We start from the raw sequence: 23582 nt of genomic DNA on the forward strand, positions 1-23582 counted from the left end.
CATTGTGACAGACCCTCCAGGTGATCTGCTTCACTCTAAAGTCCCAAAAGACCTTACAGACAAATCCTGCAAATAGGACACAGCTAAAGCTCTTCTGTCCCCCCAGCAATTATTAACTCTTTTAAATGTTGATTTGTTTTAATGACATATCAAAACATTCAAATTTTAAGAAAACTTTTTTCCCAGAATTCTCAACTACTCTGTACAACCTAAAAAAAAAAAAAAAAAACTCCTGTCCACATTTGTAATTGTGTTCTCCCACCCTGGTTTTATAAACATTTTCCATATAACTGACTAGTTTTCAGTTAAATCGAAACACCAAGTTGTTTTAGTCATTCTCTTACCGTTAGCTCTCTCCTCTTTAATCTCTCCAGTTTTTCCACTATCATTAATAACTCTACTACGAACACCTCCATGCCAGTAGCTTTTGTTTTTTTCCCTTTGAATTCCCAGAAGAATAATTATTGAGTCACAGGATATAACATGAACAGCTTATGGCTCTTGCTATGTATTGCCAAAATATTTTCCAGTGGTGCCAGTTATAAAACCACTGTCACGAGCAACTACATCTATAATTAGAAAAACTAAACCTGTAGAAGTACCCAGCCACTGATTTAATAGGCTTACAGTCAAGAGCAATGGAATAGAGCTAATTATTAAATTAGTTGATGCAATAAATTTCATTCCTGACTCCTGTTATGTTGGTTAAAAAGAATACTTAATTTCTTTGTTTTTGTTTGTCAGTGTTGTATTCAGAACATTGGTTTGAAATCATGGGCCTGAACAAATTTCAACTATTTTGCTCATCTATATGAGAGTTGGAACATGCACGAGGTGATCTAAAAGGTCCTTCCCAAACCATGTATTCGTAATATTGGGATTATTCTATTTATAGACATTATGAATGTTCAGCATCAAAAGTATTAAAAACACAAGCAAATGAAGAAAATTCATCCCTGAATCCCAACAACAAGAAAGCCTCTTGGTTAATATTTTTTGTATGTCCTTCAAGACTTTGTTCGATGTATATATAGTCATTTTTAAAAAAGTAATTTACTGTAATACTGTTTTTCTTGTGCTTTGTTTTTGCCATTTAATATATCATGAACATTTTCCCATGCCAACAAGTATTCTTCAACAGCATCAGTCAGTGGGTATATCATGACTTACGTACCTACATCCCTATTATTGGACATTTGCATTTCCAGGGTTTTTTTTACATAATACATAGTTCTGCAATGAACATCTTTATATCCATTTCCTTAGAATGAATTCTAAAAGTGCCATAGCTAATATACAAAATACTGAGAATTTTGATATATATTGGCAAATTACCCTCCCCAAATGTTGTACCAATTTACACAACCAGCATCCCTGTAAAGTTGTTTATTTCCCAATTTGATGGTGAGGCATAGTGTTTTACACACAAATAGGCCTATGTCCTAAAATAGGTACATGTACGTATAATAAAATTTCTTTTCAGAAATCAGCAAAAAACCTGCTCTTATTCATTAGATTACTAAGATTTATAAAAAGCTTATTTCTAGCTATTCTCTTCAGCTATGTTTAATCTCCTGTTGGAGAATTAGTCTAAGTTATTAATACAGCTGAAACCATTTTGGGGCCCTACTTTGGCAATGATAGCTTAGGACTGTGAGGAGAAATGTTGTTTCATAACAATGTTCTCTGTTTTCTGTGGAACAGGCCACACCCCCCGTGACCATTCCAGGATCGGCCAAGTTCACCCCTAACGGCAGCAGCTTCAGCATTTCTTGGCAGTCTCCTCCAGTTACCTTCACAGGCATTCCAGTAAGTAGAAAAACAAAAAGCCAGAAATCTGGTCAAAGCCAAACATAAATTTAGAGAACAAATTATAAAAACATGCAATAGAAAGGCAAAACTCAGAATACCAGAAGTACTATTCCTTAAGTGAGACTTGTACACTCCCCAGCATGTATTTCATGGTCCAGCCCAGCCCAGCTTGTCTGTGGTAAAAGGTGTTACGACTGGCATTTTAGAAAACCAGGAGAGTTGCAGCTGCTGATAAACAACTTGTTAGAAATGTGTCAAGAGTGTTTGTGTCCATGGTGTACCTGTATGCTTCCAAAAGTCTTTATAGAATTACTGGCTGAACTCAGACGCTGAACGTAAAAGAAAAAGATCCTGTACACACATGATATTTATTGTTATGAGTAGCTTTATAAAATTTATGACTTTGAAATTATTGTTTGTGGGTATGTCATTTTGAAAGGTTCAAAAAAAAAAATCACTTTTTTTTCCAAAGCTTGAGTAATCCATGCTGATGGGTACTCTGAAAATAAAGAGTGCTGAACTATGCAATCAGGTTTAAGTGGTATATAAGAATTGATTTGACATAGTAAATGATTGCTGTCTGATAAATCGCCATGAATTAACTTGATTCCTAACCATTCATTTAAAATTATATGGGGTCTTTTGTAGCTTATCACAGAATATCCACAGACCTAACACTATTGATGTCCACAGTGGTTTATAACTCCTGATAAGGTTCACAAAGTGGCTTATGATAACAGACATTATCCTTATTTTCTCCTCTCCACCGCTCTCCCCAAGGACCTCACAAAAGCTTCTTATTGTCAACCACTGGCAACTTCTAGAGGTTTCCAGAAAATACTAAGCCCTCCTACCACGCTGATAAAACTGAAAGCAGCTCAATCAATTATGCTGTGCCCTGTCAATGAATATTTATTAAATTCCCTAGGAGAATAGCCAACAATAAAAAGTATCCTGCTGGCAGCAATTTGGGGAATTTGTGGCTTCCAGAAAATACTCTTGGAATTTGATTTTTTAAATAATAATCAAGGATCTGGAGTAATTATGAAAGTCACCCACTTCACGAAATAGTAATAATGGCTGGCTACTCTGAAAGAGCAAGAATGCAAGGAGGGATCTTGTTAGCAGATATTAGAAGAGAACACACAGGTATCAGTTTTGCTTCTGGCAAGAACAATGATCAACTGAGGAAGGTGTCAGAGGTTAACAATCAGTGCTTTGGGAGACTTCTCTTTATTTTTTGAGGGGTAGACATAAAAAGACCCAGAGTGGCTTTCAATATCACATTTGAGACAACCCTTCTAACCTAGAAAGACAGCTACAATTACAGAATTATAAAGACCCACTATTCCGAATCCTGTTAATTCCTTTGATTTGAGAAGAATTTTTAAGAGCATATACCATATTGCTCACCTGGGGTACAAACAAGTGTAGCAAGTGGCTGGAACAGCCCAGTTTAGACGTCTTTTCAGGTAACCTCTGTGACCAACCAAAATGGAGTTTCTTTCCCTTTTGCTTTATTAATTAAATCACCTCCTTCTGAAGTGTAGAGAAACCCCCGAGTGGTTTATGACTAGCTACATGTCCTCTAAAGTTCTCAAATGTTTTACACAGTTAGAGACCAGCCAGGATACCTTCTATTGTTTGTTTTCCAGCAGCAAGATTTTAATGTTCTTCTCTGCTGTGGACACTGTATCTCTACCCTCATCTCAGTGCGTTAGATTTTTCAAAGTCCCTAATTTCATTAGTTACCAGGGACAGTCCAGACAAGAGCTTTGACAGCACGTGTATAGAGTGGCTGGTTAACTAGGTATCCCACTAAAATCCTCATGTAGTTTCTAGTGTAGTCTTTCGCCACAGAATCCTCAATCTATCTGGTTGTGTAATGTTTCCGCCAACACTTCAGACTGTTTTAGCAGCCATTCCTATTTCAAACTAAAGACTAGGGGAGTGGATGCTATTTTCCCAGGCTTTGTTTTCACCCTAGAGAGAAGGCTCACAATTAAAAATGTTCTGAAGTTGCTATACTATCAAGGCTTTAAAAAAAAAAAAAAAGTAGGTGCTTACTGTTTGCCTCCTTCTGGTGGGGGATCGTACAACGCCACACCACGTAAGCACAGGACTGGCCCACGTCCACTGACTGGGTGCCAGCAACAGTTCCTGAATTCTCCAGGAATGCAGTCCCTGCCCCTAGGAGACAGAGAGCCAGGTCAAATCTAAAGGCATATGAATTCCTACTTTCTAACTCAGTGTAATAGGGCTTTCAGACAGAAGCTCTAAACATTTCCAATGATAATGAATTAGTATTTGTGATGGCCTCAACTGTATCCAAACGTTAGAACAAAGCAATTCCCATTTTATGAAATGCTCTTTAAAGAACATGTTTCTCTTTGTACTCCAAAATAAATACCCTGAGGCTGTCAACCCCATTTAAGTTTTGCTTTTTTCCCCCACATCTTGGAGACCTGGTATTGAGGAGGGGATGTTTTTATATGCTTCCTAGAGAATGGAAATAATCTCCTTCTGAGAAATCCCAAGGTTTGCAGGATTTTATTTATTCATTTGCCTGCACAAGATTTCCTGAACATCAGGCTTTAATAAGTTCCCTGGATAAGACCTCTTCCCAGAGGTGTGGAGTGGTGAAGGCTGTTCTGCATAGTTACAAATATAACTGGACGCTCAGTCTTTTCTAGCCAAAGGCCATGGACAGAAGGGTGGGGAGAAGACCCTCATTAATTACAGCAATCTTTGAGCTGTTTTTCCCGGATGACCCCATCTTTTCTTCTAATTATCTACATTCTTTTCTCTGTCGTTTCTTGACAGAAAGCTGAGCTCTTCACCTTGTATGAGTCTGCTCATACTGCCATAACATAATACCATAGACCGGATGGCTTTAAACAACCAAAATGTATCTTCTCACAGTTCTGGAGGCTAGAAGTCCCAGATCTGGGTGCTGGCTAGTTCAGGTCCTTGTGAGAGCTCTTTTCATGGCTGGTAGAGAGCCACCTTCTCACTGTGTCTTTATATGGCCTTTTCTGTTGGTGGAGGTGAGGGAGGGGGTGTAGGGGGAGGAAGGAGAGAGAGCCCTTTGGTATCTCTTCTTTTAAGGACACTAATCCTATAGGATCAGAGTCCCAGCCTTTTAACATTATTTATCCTTAATTATTTCCTTAAAGACCCTGTTTCCAAATATAACCACATTAGGGATGACCGTGTCAATGTATGAATCGGGGCGAACACGAACATGCGGTCTATAATGAGCCCATGCAACCAAGAGCAAACTGATCTGCCATCCAAGGGCCATTCCAGGAGGCTTCAGGCTGGAGGGAGGGTCTCCAAACCTAAAATAGCAGTTCTTAATGATGAGATGTTTGGCTGGGTTGCTTTTTATGTTTTTTTTTTTTTAACCTCAAAGGAAAATTCAGAATGGTATATTAAAGAGATTACCACCAAGACAAGGATCTGTTTTTTTCCACTTGAGAGATAGAACATCACAAAGAAAAGAAATGTCCCTGATATATTTACAGAAGGACACAACATTCTTACTGCTTTGGTATGAGGCTCAGATGCAAAATCCTGGCTCTGCGATTTAACAAACTTTGACGTCTAGCCAGTCCCATGACCTCTCTTAAGCAATGCCCTCCACTTGAGTCTACCTCAGAGAGGTGTATTGTTGAGCACAGTGCCTAGCACTGGCTCACAGTACAGAACATTATTGCTGCCTGTGATGCATCTCATTGCTGCAATACAGGGCTCAGAAGAAGTGTATTCTATTTAAGATTGACTGGTATATGACCTATATACTCAGCATGGGGGAGAAATCAGCCATGATCTTTGCAGAATAAAGTTCTTTAAACTCAGAATGCCTGGGTGGCTCAGTGGTTGAGCATCTCCCTTCGGTTCAGGTCATGATCCCGGGGTCCTGGGATCGAGTCCCACATCGGGCTCCCCGCAGGGAGCCTGCTTCTCCCTCTGCCTGTGTCTTTGCCTCTCTCTGTGTGACTCTCTTGAATAAATAAAATCTTAATAAATAAATAAAACTAATAAAACATTTTTTTAAAAAAGGAAATTAAAAACCAATCTAATAAAGATTGAAATGTGGAGGCCACCGGGAGAGATAGCCAACATAATGCTGCACAGGGCTTTATTTTAGGGCACACCGTATTTCCATCAGCTACATGGCACGATTGAAGAATGGAAAGAGCAGGGCCTTGCATCATTCCAAACTAGTTCCAAGGTCAGCTGGTACGAGACAGACCTTGTGTTCAAGCACTGGCCCCACCACTTACTGTGTGGCAACTTGACCGAACTTCTCCACTCCCTTATCGAGAAAGTGGACGTGATGGCAGTACTACTTATCCTAGGGTCGTGGTGAAGATGAAAGTAGATAGCACTCAAAGGCACTTAGTGTAACAAGCCCTTGGTAAATTACTACTACTGCTACTTATAACTCCGGGATGCTGTACAGGCCACCTCCCGGCTCGAGGTCTGAATTATCTTATCTACAAAATGCAGATAACAGCACTTCACTTGCAGGGGTTTCTTGAGGATTAAATGAAATCATATATAAACTCAGGCAGCCTGCCTTTCCCATTTGCAAGTGCTAAATAAATGTCCGTTCCCTATCCTGGCTCCCCATTTCTCTCCCCCACCCACGGCCCCCACTAAAATAAAAAGCTAAACCACGATTGTCTTGCTATTAGAAGTCTCCAGGAAAGCTCACAAGTTAGGTCAGATTGGTCCTCACACAGAACTGAGCCCCAGGCCAAGGTGGGAATTAGGTCCTGGCTTCTGCTGTGTTGGACCCAGCAAAACCTGGGGCTGCAGTGGAATGGAATGGGGTGCAGGGGGTTGCTGCTATTGGACAGGACCCTGCACGCAGCCCCTGAACGCCTGAGTTCAGAAGGCCATTAGCAGGAATAAAGCCTGGAGGCAGGGGTTATTTTTGTGGTAAGCCCCTGTGGCTCAAACGGTGTTTTTGGAATCTTCAAAAGCCTGATCCTCACTCCTTTTTCGAACCAAGCACGTTACCAGTTTTCCCATTTCAGTAAATGGCACCACCAGCCCTCCAACTGCTCAGGCCCGAAGCTAGGATTCAACCTTGACTCCCCTTGATCCATCCTTGATTCTTCTAAAGATGTGTCTTCGTTTTTTTTCCCATCCTTCCGTGTGTCCCAGACCCTTCCATGACTCTTCTATGGGCCCAGCCCCTTCCTACCACCACTGCCACACCCCCGTCTAGATGGCCGGCACATCTTTCCCCCCAAAATAGTGCAAGAGCCTCTTAACCCGACTGCAGGGCTCCTCTCCAGGCTGTCTCCAGTGCATTCTCTAAGGAGCCAAAGGGATCTTTTGAAAGCATTAATCAGATGTCTCACTTTAAACTCTCCAATGGCTTCCCTGGCACCTGGAACAACAGTCAAGTCCAATTTCCCCATCACAACCAGGAGGCATAACCTGAATCTATCACCTCTTGTCTTCCTACCCCAACCTCCACAGCGTCTTCTGGCCCCATTGGCACTGTGCACCTCAGAGGCCTCTGTCATTGCTTCCCTCTTCTCCAGAGCACCCTAAAGATAAAAGGCAACCCCTCAGGTAAGGGGGGCCTTCTCACCAGCCAAAATAAATAAGTGTCCTCTCCCTCGATGAGGCTTTGCCTATTGGCCTATTTTATTTTCTTCAGGTACTTATCACTAAAACTATCTTATTTGTTTGTATTTGTTGTCTGTCTCCCCACTCCAATGTCTGCTCCATGAGAACAGAGACTTGGTGTTGTTCACAGCTGTATGAACAGTAGTACCTGGTGCATAGTAAGAACTTCATAAATATTTGTCGAATGAAGAACACCCTATCATCTCATATCCCCCCCACATAAAAGAGGTGTGGCAATTTTGCACAATTTAGAACCTTCCACATTATCCCCAGCTGATGGAAGTAGTGTCACTGTCATGTCAACTAAACTTCTGGTTCTCTCACTAAATAAGGCAGTATTTTTGGGAATTTGTGAATTTTATAATAATTTTTAGGTGTTTTTTTAATTGTCTTGACCATTTAAAACAATTCATATGAGCACATTCTAGATGACTACAGTGGCTGTGAACACCTGGAGCATTCGCGCCCTCTGGTTTGCTGTTACACACTCTGGTCAGAGGTGGGACACAGGGTAGGTGTGGGGGGATGGGAGGAGGGGGACATTCTGCTCCCAGAAAGACCTACATATCTATCCACATCAAATGCATATAGTGAACTCCAAAGCTTTTATTTTTAAAAAAGTTACATGTTATCTCACCCCTGGCCCTCAGGCCTACCCAGCTTTAGCAAAAAAGTAAAGACTAATGGTACAGAATAATTCAGAATCATGGCAACAGTGGTTTAAAATGCTAGGTTTTTACTAAGTTTTTAAATTAACATCTAGGAAGATAACACTGATATATATTTCTTTGAATTGAAAGAAAAGAAAAAATGGTAGCACCTGTCCTAGAGAAATTCAATTCTATAACTATGCCTTAGGAATGTTCCCATGACTGCTAATTGGTCATGGTTCTTCCATGGCCATGTTGGCTTCTACATAATTAAGTTGCTAAATTCATTAAATGTCTGTTCTTCTATATATGGCAATGCTATATATTTCCTTGAAATATAATTTCTTCTTATAAAAATTTGTTTTTTTAGCTGTTGAGAATTCCAGGTGCTGGCACGATATTTAGTATTATGAGAGCAGGTGATGTGAAGGGACTGGTAAGAAATGCAAGAGGAATCAAGAGCAAGGTGCCCTTGTGTTATTATGACTGAGAGACAGAGGTATAATGTGGTCAGGCATATGCTCTGGCACCAGAAGAGCTCACTACAGGGCTAGCTCTGCTGTTACAAGTTCCCTGACCTTGGCCAAGTTATCTAACCTCCCCATGCCTTGGTTTCCTCATCTATAAAGTGAGGAAAAGGGACACCTGGGTGGTTCAGCAGTTGAGCATCTGCCTTCAGCTCAGGGCGTGATCCTGGGGTCTGGGATCGAGTCCCACATCGGGCTCCTTGCAGGGAGCCTGCTTCTCCCTCTCCCCATGTCTCTGCCCCTCTCTCTGTGCCTCTCATGAATGAATAAGTGGGAACAAGAATGATACTTACCACGTGGGGGAGTTGTGACAATTACAGCTATTGTCAGTGAACCTGGCACATAGCGGGTGGATGACATCTGTTCTTGATTTGCTTGGACTCTTTGCTTGTAGCCTTTATCCCTGTTTGGACCCGACCCTCTGCTGTGTGGATGTCTTATGCAAGAAGCCATTTATTCAGGGGCTGACAATGATCTCGTGGAGCAAACAGAAGGCCAAGGTCCATGTTGTTTCATTGGCATTGACTGCCCATATAATTTTAGATGACTCTCTTAACCTCTCTAGGTATTTGTCTTTTTTAAAAGGTAGATCATGAGGCTTAGAATAAGTGAGATGTTACTTTAAGGTTTGGAATGTTATTCGAGTGAAAATATGTCACTGTGGGAAACAACTTGGAATACACACGTGAAGTCATGAAGATTTTTTAAGTATTAATTGTTGCTGAGTCTTTTCTGTTTGGGGGGGGTGGGGGCGAGGGGCGTTTACATCCTGCCATGAGCATCTGCTATCTGCGTGAACCTACGTCTTTGTGAAGGTGGCACTTCCTCTCCGTGTCTGATGTTGACCATTGCCCATGTGGCAAAGGCTAACTAAATGCATGATGAGGAGAACCCGCCCCATCAACTTTTGTTCCCTGTACTTACCAGGTGTCACCAACACATAACCATCCGGTGGGCACAGGAGAGCAGAGGCAGCACACTCACACGGTCTTGTCCTCCCCACCCAGGGGGACCGTCAGCCTGAGGTATGAGTGCTTGAAACCCCACACTCCTCATCTCATGGGAATTAACTGAGAAACCGAAGAATAGCAAGGAAAAGAGAAACCAGAGATACGATCTTCCATAAAATTTCCCTGGAATGGACAAAACACCCTTTCTTTTGTTGCCATGATTGTTGCCCACCCATCAATTATCAAGGAAGATGTGTTGTTGGGCTGGGGAGGAGGAGGCAGGGGGATGGTAACAGTTTGCAGTGAGTTTTCTTGCAGAATAGGTAATGGTGATCCCTGGATCTCTTCAAAGTCATACTGCATTAACCTCTGTATTAAAAGAACTTTAAGGCATAATTTTTAATACAGATCGAGGAGAAACTCCTCAGGATTCCCTTAGCCAGAATGCTAGAAATTTGAGAAGCAAGAGAGCACTTGAAAGCACATATTTAAAAGAGTAAAACTCTCTCCTGGCATTTTTTGTATTTACTTGTATAATTCAATCCAATGAAGATGGACATGCCCACAAATGGACCAATAGAGTCTTCAGAGTTCTAGCAATGAAGCATGATAGCTAAGCATAGTGGCCATGACAACATCCAGCAGGTGGTAAAGCCTGGGCCTAGCAAGAACCCCTACTAGGGGCGCCTGGGTGGCTCAGGGGGTCAAGTGTCTGTCCTCAGGTCATGATCCCAGAGTTCTGGGATCAAGTCCCCACCATAGGCTCCCTGCTCTCCCCCCTGCTTGTGACCTCTCTCTCTCTCTCTCAAATAAATAATAATAATAATAATAATAAATCTATAAAGAAAAAAACCCTACTAGGTTTCTTAATATTGTCTCATGCTCTTTCGTGGGATTTCAAGCCCTCCAGAGAATGCCCACGGTGTAAACGTCCCTTCCCTGTCTTGCAGAAAGCCCCGGGGAGAGGGCAAGAAGTGCCGCAAGGTGTACGGCATGGAGAACCGGGACCTGTGGTGCACGGCTTGCCGCTGGAAGAAGGCCTGCCAGAGGTTCACCGACTGACACACAGGTCCGCCCAGCCCAGCCGGCAGCCTGGGGGCCACTGTCCTCGCCCTCCACCGCAGGTTCTGGAAAAACGCTTTTTCTTCTGAACAAAACACACTTGAAGCCCGGGGAAAAAAGCACCTCCAGGAAACTTGGTGGAATAACAGCAAAAAATAAATAAATAAATAAGGTCACCACCCTCACTGCTCTGGCTGAGAATCCAGCGTGGGGCAGCTCTATTTTTTTTCCTTGAAAAGTCAGCTTTTGGGTTTATTTTTTTTGTTTTTTTGGGGGGGTTTTGTGCTTTTTTGTTTTGTTTTGTTTTTGCCGTACGTCTAGGTCTGGAAAAAAAAACAACAAACGACTGTGGACTTCTGTAGCAATTGAACCAACAAAGCCCATTTTGCCTAGAGAGGAGGCATATTTTGATAAGCTTTCTGAATCATGCCATCTCTGAGATTTTTTTGACATTAAAAAAAAAAAAAGAAAAAACAAGGCTACACGTTATTCAGTAGCATTTGTACAGAGAACAATACCCGCTTTCATTGTGAATAGGACCTTCCCTGTTTCCCACCCGCCCCCAGCAGCGCGCACCACGCTGGGCCGCGGCAGGTGCAGGTTTGGCTCCTCCGTCCTGCTCGTCTGTTCTGGCGTCGAGGACCGGCCAAGGCAGAGCGGAGCCCGAGCGCCCCGGGGCACAGACGCGGACAGACGGGCGGCTGACCCCGCCGCCCACCGGTGAGGCCGGCCCGGCCACCTGGGTAAGCTCGATGCTGCGTTCCGGGGCGTCGCTGCCAGGCTTGCGGGGCATCGGGCCTGCCCTCAAAACCCCACCCCTGACCCGGGTCAAGAACCGCAGAGAACTCGGGCTGTCCCCGCAGGTGCGCCGCCTGCGTCCCCATCCCTCCAGAAAGACGTGTGAGCTCACCAAGCCAACATCCGTTCCCAGTGCACTTTCATAGGTTTTATGCTTTAGCATGTCTGGGGGATGAGTTCAGGAACCATATAAACGTGATAGGGGCACGTGGAAGGGTCCCAAATTTTATTTTTCTTATAAAAACGTCGGAACTGTTCACGAAGCATTTGCTCAGAGGGAACACCAAAAGGAAAATGCGTGTTGGTATAGGAATCTCTCAGTCTAGCAGGGCCAGGGTTTGCACCCGGCCGCACCTGGCGCCTTGCGCCTATGTTGGTTGGTTGGTTGGTTGGTTGGTTGGTTGGTTTCGGGGGTAGTGTTGTGGAGGAGGGGAGCAGTTGTCAGGCTCTCTCTATAAGTTCATAGTCTCTCTATCCTACTCTGGACTGCCCTGCTTAACGAGTTGTTTCTCCTATACCTATGCAAAGAAGTTTTTTAAAAAGCACCTTATAGGATGCACTGTGTCAGGACGGGGAGCCTACGATCAGCCATAGGAATGTTCGATGAAATTGCACAGAGGAAAATTTAATATATGTTTAGAGACTGTACGTACACTTTTGTTTTAAAGAGTTGAAAGAAGGCATCTAGTAATAACCAATATCCTTTTCCTCTTATGATCGAGGGAAACGGGGAGGTTCCGCAGTGTGAGATCCACAACCTGTCCATTCATATATTTGGGCAATTTATTTTTTAAGCTTCCATTTGACTTTTTAAACATTCTTCCTTGGAAAGGATCCTGTTCTCCCCCTTTCGTTTTATTTTTATTTGAAGAACAGTGATTTCAAGAGAGCAGGAAAAGAGCTTCATTTAATTTCATGATTACCAGTCACTAGTAGCTACAGCACCAGCTATAATGTATGTTTTAGTATTTACAAGGTCAGCCAGGAAAGGGCTTTTTTTCTTTAAGTGCAGGAATGCATTTGCATCCTCAACCCCAGCATTTCTTTTCTCTTCCCTGGAGTCCTGTTGCTCTGCCTACAGACACCCTCTGCTGTGGCATGATGCTCTCTGGCCTGGCCCAGGAGGCCTGAGCTGCAGGTGGACTGCCCAGTGGCCACAACGAGCCCAGAGCTGAAGAACCATTTGAGCAGGTTCACTGTGTACAGAAGTGATGGTTCGCTGAGATGCAATCCCAGAGCAGAGGTTTTCCTCTTCGGTGAAGCTCTCTGACCCAAGATCCCTGGATTAAGTCATCTAGCAAAAACAAAGTGATGGGGGGCTAAATCTATCCTCCCCAGCCCCCAGGACTTTGGATCACAAGGAAGAAGAGGTCTTTTCTGTGAAGCAGTCAGTCCTGGAGTGAGGTTTTGTGGCTGTCCCCCAGAGATGCAGCCCATGATGAGTTCTGAGCGCTGGCCTGGAGGAACCAAGCTCAGGCCTTCCTTGGTTTTTAGCCAATACACAGAGGGTAAGCAGAAGTGTAAAGCTGAATGCAGCTTCCCTGGGATTTCTTCTTTCTAAAGCCTTTTTTACATGTACTCTTCTGCATCTCCAACCCACATAGGGACTCCCTTCTGCCAACTGGCCCTGATCCCTGTGTATCTTCTTTCCAAGTGTGCACAGACCCTCAGTAGCTTCCTGCACATACAGACATCCTTTCTTTGTATCAAGACATGTAATAACTAGAGAACCATCAAAATTCACCTGGCTGGCCTTGGGAAAAAAAAAAGTGATTAACTTCTTGCAAGCCACCCAGAAAGCTATGAACTGCAATCTACAGCACTGATTGTAAAAGCTAAAATTAAAAAGAAAAAAGTCATAGAGCTATTTTGTTATATTTTGGAATTAAATGAAGTGCCAAATTGAGCCCGACATTCATTTTATGCCATCTCTGTTGTACCACGTTTTTTTAATGTTTTCATTTGGGAAGGAAAGGCAGAGGACAGGTGGCAAGGGTGGTCAGTCCCACAACATGCCGGCTGGTTTACTGGAGTTCCGTCCATCCCAGGGATCTCAGACACCTGTCTGTGCAAAAGGAATGGCAATACAAAGGATTCTGGACCCAAAGTATTTTCAAACAAGGCATGCTATAGCCTTTTGACCTTTCTCTCCCTTGATACACCTTCCTTCAGAAAATAGCTCTCATCTCTGTCTAAAGAAGGCATTTCATACTAATGGACAGGCATTCTTCAGATAGGAGCTACAAGGCAAGGAGAATTCATCAGGCCGTAGTTTTAAGCTATAGTCCTTCCCAGAGGATGTGCGCTCATTTATGGGAAGCAGTGTAACAAGTTGGGGAAAACACCAGGGTAGCAAGTGGGTGCGTTGGGGACCAGAGAAGAGGTAAGAGGCCTATGGACATCTGGCTCCCACTCATCTTCTTAATGCTGGTCGTCCCTGGGCACCTCTGAGGGAGCCATCATGTTGTCCCTCCAGGGGACAGAGCAAGCAGAGATCTCCCTTAAGGGAGGCAGCTCTGACCAGGGATATAGGGCCACTGCGCATATCCGTGGGGGGCACGGACTTCCCACCTTGCCTGCTGGCAGGTTTCCCCTCTTGGCTGGGAAAAGCCAGTGTCAAGAATGCAGTGGGTTTCTTGATCAAGTGGGTGCTCAGCTGTGGAGTTGTCTGTCAGCAGCTCCACGCCCCAAGGTGCCCTTTCTTAGAGGATTCCTTGTCCAGTCATAACCGTGTTGCAGATGAAAACTTTCAATAGACCAGGATGGGTGTTATGGTTCTCGGGCATTCCAAAATCTTTACATGAAATAGTTCCATGAGTGTTGCAAAAGATTTCTGAAGCTGAAATGCCCTCTATCAGATTTCAAGGTCACTTGAGTTTCAGTGTCACTCTAAGCCACACTTTTGAAAGCCACCCTGGGTTCTGAATTAGCCCGCGTGGCTGAACCCATTTCCTCCTTCATCAGACTTCACTGGCAAATGAAAGAGCAGCATCCACTTGAGAATGCGGAGAGAGAGGTGGCAAGGACTGTACAAACAGGAGAGAATACCTTGAGAATAGTAGCAAAATACTGTAAATAATATTCATTTCCTCAGGGAAAATTAATGGGTATGTGAAAGATAGATTTGGGAGATCCTACGAGTAGAAAGACTTTTATTATCTCTAGTGTCTCTTCAAGTCAGAACAGCTTGGTGTTTGGGGGGTTAGTTCTGTTTCTGTTTCTGTTTCTAATGAACATGATCATTATTTCAAGACAAATTTACATGAACCGGACAGTGTCAACTTTTGGAGTTGTGGAGGAATGTTCTGTGTAGAAGGGGTGTTTCTTCGTAGCTGACCTGCAGTCTGAGGCTGACACTTGAACCACAGGCACAGTCCCTGGCAGGTATTCATAGACTCGTGTAAGGCTTTTTCTGAATGTAATTGTGAATACGAGGCCTTGGTGTTCCTCTTTATAATCACCCGGTTGGACGACTGCACGCAGATATTCCATAGGTGGAAGCTGTTAAAGACGTGCGTTTTGCTTTAATAGCGTGTTAAGGAGCAAACTTCCATGGACTTGTATGGACAAGGTGCTGCTTTTTCTCATGACCCTGTAGAATTTCCATCAACCACATCAACTGTAGCGTTGACCTGTATGAACACAGGGAAGGATTTGTGCATACAAATGAGAGGAAACAGAGCAGAATTCATGAATATGGATGAGGATGTGGATCATTCTGGAGAAGGCGCTAGGTCCACGGGTCAACTGGAAATTTCATTTCTCTAAGAAAATAATCCTACCAGCGGCACGCACACTCTCCCTATTCCTCGTACCTGTGGGGATTCCTCCATACTGGAACTGTTGCGTTGTGTCTTTTTGCATTGTAACTCGTCAAACCAGAAGTCAGTAAATAAAACGAGATTAGCACTTTTAGGTACCAATTGTATGAGTAAGTAATGCACACCAGTAGAGCAAGAAAGTATAAAGTGTATTTAAGACCAACCAGTTTGTTTATGGGGACTGACTGAAAAGGCCCATCTCCAATGATACCCATGCTTTAAAAGGTGTACCTATCATAGGGCTGGAAATCAAAATGGGAATTGTACTTCCAGTCCCGTTTTTGTAAATAGTTGCTTTTTTTTTTTTTTGAAGACAATCTCATGTTTTATAACTTTTCTTGTAGGTCTGAGAGTCACAATGGTAATGTGCTGTGTCAAAATGTAATCTTAAATACGATAATGATTATAACTTAATTTTCCAAATAAGACAAGAACTATACTGCGTTAGGCTTCTACGATTCTGAGAGACATGACACTTTTATAATAAGCATTAGTACTTAACTTCTCAAGTTAGCAGAACTGGAACTATTTTACAAGATGCAGTGTTTTGTAATCACAAAGAACATGAACATTTTGTGGGAAATGACCTTGGTTTTATACATTGTAGCTTATTTTTTAAAATACAGTATTTACCAGACAGGAAGTGTGAGTATTATAAGCAATTCCTGCTCTCCAAACAAAGGGCTATGCCTCTTTTAAGCAAGTGTTTTGATGCATATCTTTTCAATGAACCCTCTGCAGCAAGGGTAGAAATGCAGATCAAATGGAAAGAGTATCACAAGAGAGTCAAGAGAGCAACAGCTACTCCTTTTATCATCGCCAGTGTGTTTGCAAAGTATGATGGAGAAAGACACTTTAGGAATCATCCTATGCATCTTAAGTCGGAAAAAAAATGTTACTAGATATGCTTGTAGGCAATGGGAGAAAATTCTTGGAATTTTGGAAATTCCTTAGTATAAAATGAGTTTCTGTCACAAAGATAAGCTTACCACACGCCTGCATCTAACCAGCAAGTATCATCGGGTGGTAATCTCTCAAACCGTGGTATGGAAGCCCAAAGATAGAATTTTGAGGTGATCGGTGGTGTTTAAAATAAGTTTTTCCTCAGCACTAACTAAATAACCTTAATTTCCTTATCAAAGCAAGTGCTTGACTTTTCACGAGAAGAACATTTGAACAGACATGCAAGGTTGTCATCGCAAAATCACTGTGTTCCCAAGGGTCGGGAAACAAGGGAGGGAGCCATGGAGAGTTTATTAACTGCACAAATAATTTTGGGCTTTGCCAAAACCATTTCATAATGCTGTACAGTTTTTTCTAGCCCACTCGCTGTTTAAGAAAGAAAGAAAGAGAAAGAAAGAAAGAAAGAAAGAAAGAAAGAAAGAAAGAAAGAAATCTTATTTCTAAGATTTCAGTAACTCAAAAGCTAGACTAATTAGCAGTATGCAGAAAACATCAAAAGAAAAGCTGGGATAGAATGACCGTATACCCACTGAGCAACTCCTATGAAGTAGTCAGAGGGTCACTCAGACCTTGCTTTCCAACAGGCTTTAGAATCTGCACACATGAGGACTAGAATTGCATAGAGATGGGGAAAACCGTGTACAGCTTTGGACTCCTGGTCTCTGAGATGAGGCAGTCTGCAAATCTCTGACTTCATTCCCTTGACTGTCTCCATTGTTAGCATTAAATCCCCCAAGAAGTGCTTATTGCTGTATGGTTTTGAACCAAATACGTCTTGCTTCTTTTTAAAATGGCAGCTAGGAAGCTTCTATGGGTTGATAGCAGAAGCCTTAGAAAAGCCAGGCAGGATCTGTAAATGAACGATTCAGATCAGGCGAAACAGGGACACTACGGAATGGTGGAGATCATTGTGAACCAGAGAGCCCATGACCCCATTGCATGCAGCAACCAGCTCTAGACAATCAGAACCATGCAGAAATCAGGCCCAGGGCTGCTAGATCTTCTGACTTGGAAATATGATGTTACCTGACATTTAAGTGTTGACAACTAACTCAAATTCTTGGCCAACACTGTGCAGACCAAAGAGAACCTGTCTATGGGCAGAGGCGGCCTCTGGCCACCAGTCTCACCTGCTGGGGAAAGCACATCTCATCTCACATCCTATGTCCCCTGGGTCAGATTCCTCCCTCAGCCCCCACAAACTCACCTGTTAGTACTCTCTGGGCACCTAAAATCAAAGAAGGGAAGGAGGTCAGTTCTCCCAAGAAATCATTCTCATGGAAGACTTGAATATAAAACCTTAAACCAGCCTTGCCTCGGATCCAAATGCGCTGAAGGACTATCCAGCTCTCCCTCTGCCCCCTTCTGGCGTGCCCAGGCCACACCCCAAAGCACTGAAGAACCGTCACCCCACCTTAAGTTTTCACCTACCGTGACCACTGTGATGAGGGGCTGGCAAGGAGCAGCCTTGTGCCTTCAGAGAAGGCAGCCAGGAGCCCCCGCAGTTTGAGATCGCACACTCCGCCAGCCCCTCCACACCCCTTCCCGCTCCAGTAGTTTTCCAGTAGTTTTCATTCTAGCGTAGAATTTCCATTGTTGCATCTCCAACATAGCAACATCCTTGCTCCAGAACTGGTAGGTATTTTAGAGTGTCCACTAACCCCCCCCAAAAGGAGTTTTTCCACATAGAAAACCTTAGCGCCTCTGTCTGAGGGCAAAGACAAAATGGGAATAAATGTATCATGGAAAAAAATGAGAAGCTGCTGCTTTTGCTCAGATGGATTGACTTTAGACTGTGTCTTACACCTTAGTCCTAATGGCATTGGGATAATCCCTAACCCTTTCACATATACAAAAAGGTATGTCTCTTTCTAATACATTATTTCCTTTGACATTCCTAAGGATCCAGTGTAGAGTAGGAGTATTTAGGATCACCTCCAAGGCCAACCCATGGTAGTGTTATGTCTATGAGTCAGCCTTATCACTGCCCAAAGGGAGAAGGGGAAGAATTTGGAAAAGCACTTGGCTTGGACCTAAGTCTTCCAGAAGCTAAACCAGAAAAGACCCAGGCCCCCACCAGGTTCTCAATCCGCCCTCTCAGCCCTGGCCCTTCAGCATAGAAAAAAGAAGCACATGCTCATTCATGTTGTCACATGCCAACTGAATCATCCCCGACTGTCCCCCGTTATGGTGCTGCCGTGTCCCGACTCCCAAGGTTCCAGCCAGCTGAGTGGTCAGTTAATTATAGGAGTTTCTCAGCTAATGTGATGTTCTGAGTAAAAGCTTTGCCTCCTTGGGGAAAAAACATTATTTTGCTGCTACCATTCAACATTGGTTGTCCTTGTAAACGTAAATCGCTGCCAGAAAATTTTAAAACTATTCAAATGGGCAATGTTGAATGATCAAATCAGAAAGGACTGTCAACTCAAAGTTGGAAACACTTGGGGAGATGGTTAAGTCACGTTTAAAACATGAATGCTAAAAAAAAAAAAAAAAAAAAAAAAAAAAAAAAAAACCATGAATGCTGTTTAAACAACCTTGTCAGCACCTGAGATTTCTGTCCGTGTGACTATTAAAAGGCTGCATCCACCAATAAAGAGGTCACACGAGCCCTTTCTCCCTTTAGTTTACCAGGCTTCATGGGGCGAGTTTAGGGTGAAGCCACTCACAGGGAGTGCGGCTGTGGAGCTAGAAGGGGCCTACACCATGGTGACCTGCCACCTGCTTCACTCTGATAAATGATGTGTTTATCATCTGTCTGAGGATACAGTGCTGGAGGAGGGGACACTCGGGCACTTTCCTCCTGTGCTGGCAAAGCAGCCAGTTCTGCAATGGTGACACCCAAGCCATAGGCGCGGCAGGGCTTAGCAAACAAGCAGGAAGCTGAGGTTCCAGTAGAAGATGACTATAGATTCTGAAAGCAGGCGGAGATTGGGAATTTGACCCTCACACTGTAATCCCTGCTTTTTAAAAATGTTCCTTCATATTGGGCACTGTTCACATCCTTATTAATGGCCAGCTTCCAAAGGGAAAAAAATCCCTTTTATTTATAGTATGAAAATGTTGAAAGTTAATTCTTGAGCCTAAGTGTTACATTTCCTTACTAAGGGCAATTGCCTGATTTTTTTAATTCAGAAAGTTTACCATAGTAGAAAGCAGCAACTCCTGAAAAAGGCAGGAGAGCTGTCATGAAAGAAAATTTTCTTTAAAAAACAAACAAAAAAAAAGAGTTGCTCATCTGTTTTCTCCTGAATTCTTTCTACCTCTCTGACTCAAGAGGAAAACCAGGACTCTGGAGAAGAAATTGAGCAGAGAGAGAGAGAGAGAGAGAGAACAGTCCCCATTCTGGTGACTGGTCTCACGCACCCACCCCCACCCGCCCCAGCTTGGCAACCACGTCCTGTCCACTCGCATAACTTTACTGAGGCCATGCTGTTATTATGTATGTTCCTTTCCCAAAATTCCAAATTAAACACTTTTGCTTCTGTGCTGCTGACTTCTCACTCTCCAATTAAGGCCCAAGGGGAGAAATATTACTGTAACTTGTATGTGAGGTTCAGTCAGTGAGGCTCCCCTCTTCCTTCTGACAAAAATTTCCATCTGTCTGAGCAGTTCTGGGCGATCATTCAGAGAGCAGGTCAGTCAGCATGCAGCCTGCAGTCCTCATCACAAGAGATTCAGACTCGCTGATAAAGACAAGACATAGATCTAATCCTTTCACTTGGACTCAAAGCTCTCCACGCAAGTCACCTCCCACCAGGCCTGTCCATGGGGAAAGCCAACTGTGTGATCAGAACCAACATGGAAGGACAGAAGAAAAGAGCGTCATATTGAATTTCCCTGGGCCCTGACCTCTGCCCATAATGATACAGCTTGAAAATTGACTTGGCCTTTATTGTGTGAAAAGAAAGTGGCTCCTGCAAGGTGTAATTGTTTTAACTTGATGCTCATGCAAGGAGATGACTACTCCAATCTGCTCTCACTGTTAAGCACTTGTCCCTCACCCTGGTGGAGCCCTCTTCCCATGCTTTGGGCCCACGTGGCCAAGAGAGCGAAGAAAAAGGTAGAGCTTTGGGGGCCAGCAGCACCAGAGTCGGAATTACCCCTCAGGGATCTACAGTGTAGTGTAATTATAAACTAACCCCCTTCCAAAAAAAAAAAAGGATGCATCACTTTGCAGATTACAAACCCTTGCTTTGCTTTTTACGCCTTTTTATCCTCCTCTCTGCTAATTGGAAATCAACAACTGTGACTTGACCAAGCCCTGTGATGATAGCAAAGCCCCTTCTTCCAAAGTATCCCAACTGTCTGGGGAACCTCTGTGATCACTGGTAGAAAGCTTTAGAATAGACTTAGATTTTTAGGAAAGAACTCAATACCCCCAAAATGTTCCATAACTTCAATAACTGAAAATGCTCTGGGTGTAAAATAACCCAGGAATGTGGATTATATATGTTTTTAAAAAAAAATGCCATTAATCAATATTTTCCTACAACATGACCTAGAATTCCTATTTTTGTAATTAATGGTTGGACGATGGTCAGCCATTTAAACATAGGCTCTCTGGAATAACCAGATACTAGTGTAGTTTCCAAAGTGTTTCATGTCTCAAAATCTATATACTTAGAAGAAGAACTCAGGATAAGAAAAAAATCGCTAGGTCCCAAAGGGTTCATGACCATCATCAAATGCAACTACCGAGTGGCCTACGGTCATCTTTCTCAAATGAAGGGGCTGAGGAGCGAGAGAATAAGTTATCACAAACCCTCTGTTGCCCTTTGTCCATGGTAAGGTTTTTTAAAAGCAAAAACAAAACAGAAAAATAACAAAAAAAAACCTCTACTTCTCAAAATTAAGCCATCTTTTGAATTGTTTTCTACACCAAATCTAAAATGTGATCATGAAATTATACAATATTTCAAATGGGGTATTTAGTGGAAATGTTGTCAGTAGAAAGCATTGCTTTTTGAGTGCCTGCTAATCGAGGAAAGCCAGACTGAAGAGAAAGAAGCAGTCCCTCCTGTGTGATGCCAGTGGTAAAATGACAGGCGTTAACTTGTAATTGGGCACAAATTCAAAAGCAATGTGGTGATGCTATCCGATTTTTAGAGATCTTTTGGAATACAATCTTACCACCATTTGGAGGTAAGTAAGTACTTGCTTACAAAAGTCTTTTAATATTAGTGAATGAATGTATAAAGTTACAAACTATGCATTTTCAAAGAGTAACGTGTATTTTGTATCAAATCCAAGTAAATTTTTTTCATAGACTTATCACAAACACAAATTATTCAAAATAAACTTGAACACATAACATTACGGGAATGTGGGACTCCCATCTATACTCTTCCAGCTGATATTTTTAAAGATCGCGCATTGAAATTTCAAACTCTAAACAACTCCAGCCATTAAGGTAACTAAATAGGAAATGGTTTCTATTTTACTTCTTAAGCAGGAATGAGAAATGCTGGCTGTTACAAAACGTGCCCAGTTTTTTGAAGGTGGATGTTCTAGTAACCTTGGATTAACAGGCAAACGAAACTGCATAAGGTTAATGAGCGTCGCATTGGAGAAAAAAATAGCAGAGGTTGTGTCTGTTGTGTTGAATTTTCAATCTGAGAACAAAAACTACTCTCCAAAGGGTTTGGGTTATAGCATTTCAAAGAACAAAATATAAAAATGCTGTCCATCAAAGCAAATCATCCGGCTTTTTTCAAAAGTACATGGAGATAATGACTTACATTTCTGGAACGTCCAGATAGAATATACACACATATCTTCAGCCCTCTTGCTGATTTTTTATTCCCATGAAACCCTTCCCCGAATAATTTATCCTTGCTCCTTAATTAGTACTTTACTACGTTATGCAGCATGAAAAAATATTCTTACCCTTCATCTGACAATGTTGAAATAAATAACTCATTTCTCTGCCATCCTAGTTTTCGTCTATGTCCGTTGAGAAAGTTTCTCAACTGTTTGTAGAAATATGAAAAATAAGGAAAAACGCACTTCTAAACCTGGTACTTACGGTTATACTGGATATGTTTGCTACCTATTTAGAAGTTACTGGGGGTGGGGATGTGTCTTTTTTATATGATTTTTAGCCAAATTCAGATGTTCTGATACTACATTTCTGAATACCTATCTGACTGTAAATACAGCCTGTGGAGGTTCAGGTTAATAAACCTTTTATGTGACTGTTCCTCAGACATGCTCCTTGCCAGCTTTTGGCACATTGTACATAGATTTGTTGAATGTTTCAATGATGTTGTTTTTCTAAACGCTGTTCTCTAAAAACTTTTTGAATGTTTTTTGCTTTCCATTGTTTGGGACTTTGTGTGTTGGTTTAAAATAAATAAATGTTTCCTAAATATTTAACACCAGGAAAAAGATTTACAATAAACTGGTGCTAATTGAAATAGAAGACAAATTTCAGATTTGAAGACTTACAATATAAAATGTTCACACCAGTTAAACTAAACTGCACTTTCCCAAGGGGACAGCTGGTATCTACCTGCAATGGGCAGCAGTAGGACCACTGAATGTTTACAGTTTCTGTGGCCCATTTAAGTGTAGAACATAAAGATGGCACTGTCCCCCCAGAGTTGAGGATTTTCCACATTGGTCCTATGGAAGCATTTAAGTAGAAGTAAAGGCTTATAGTAAGAATCAATTTAGTAATAGTCTTCTGGTCTTTGGACTTTCATGTTCTGTAATGCTTAGCTGTAACAATGAATATGGTGTTGCCAATGTAGTCTGACATCATCGTTGACCTGTACTTATTGCGTGTATGGTTCTACCTTGGGTTGCACTGGCACATGCCAAGCCGGAACACTGGACTTTCAATAAGACCATTCTGACTTCTACAGTGTCCACACACATGAATTTAAATGCACTTGTAACTGGTTAATTACCATGGAGTCTAACTTCCACTTAATAAAAAGTTTTTGTGTATCTGCTTCTATTGGAGGGCTGTTTATCTAAGTAAAGGATAACTAACTCACACCCGAGAAAGGCTCATTAAGGACAGAGGGTTGGAGGTTTTACCTACAGTTGTAAAAAAGAATTTAAAACCAAAGGGATGTCTTCCCCATATCAATGTTCATCATCAAAGCTATCTTTAGAAATGTGGAAGACACATCTCTCTTCCAGAGTTTAGCCCCAATAACTACAACTCAAGCCCACTCCCCAGGCCATGACTGCCCAGGTATGTTAGCTGCTCACCCTGTGCTGCTAGTCCTGTTGTACCACACATGTAGACACAGCCTGGCAAAGAGAGGAAAGGTGATGTCTATTCTTGTGCCAAGCTAGCCTGGAGACCTGCCCACAGGCCAAGGCTAGGTCCAC

General features: G+C 42.5%; 1 protein-coding gene and 1 long non-coding RNA gene across 15 annotated transcripts in view; one reads left to right on the forward strand and one right to left on the reverse strand.

Annotated features, from left to right (window-relative positions):
• ZNF704 (zinc finger protein 704) overlaps nucleotides 1–23582 on the forward strand; it is a 242056-nt gene that overhangs the window by 203539 nt on the left and 14935 nt on the right. For 3 of the 5 annotated variants that reach the window (XR_005989897.1, XR_005989896.1, XR_005989898.1), the window contains exons 8-10: nucleotides 1705–1809; nucleotides 9569–9666; nucleotides 10542–11396. Coding sequence is in view for 2 of the 5 variants with exons in the window: in XM_041768963.1 (XP_041624897.1) it covers nucleotides 1705–1809; nucleotides 9569–9666; nucleotides 10542–10653 (315 nt within the window). In the remaining 3 variants the exon portion in view is untranslated. Of the gene's footprint in view, nucleotides 1–1704; nucleotides 1810–9568; nucleotides 9667–10541; nucleotides 23200–23582 lie in introns of those variants that run through there. The other 2 variants (XM_041768963.1, XM_041768964.1) reach the window with 1 other exon arrangement.
• Nucleotides 1–23582, reverse strand: part of LOC121498790 — a 115962-nt gene that overhangs the window by 32937 nt on the left and 59443 nt on the right. For 9 of the 10 annotated variants that reach the window (XR_005989905.1, XR_005989907.1, XR_005989906.1 and 6 more), the window contains exon 3: nucleotides 3880–4002. This is a non-coding gene — a long non-coding RNA (uncharacterized LOC121498790). Of the gene's footprint in view, nucleotides 1–344; nucleotides 1253–3879; nucleotides 4003–23582 lie in introns of those variants that run through there. The other variant, XR_005989904.1, reaches the window with a different exon arrangement.

Source organism: Vulpes lagopus, chromosome 9 (assembly GCF_018345385.1).
Source record: "Vulpes lagopus strain Blue_001 chromosome 9, ASM1834538v1, whole genome shotgun sequence".
Taxonomy (NCBI): Eukaryota; Metazoa; Chordata; class Mammalia; order Carnivora; family Canidae; genus Vulpes; species Vulpes lagopus.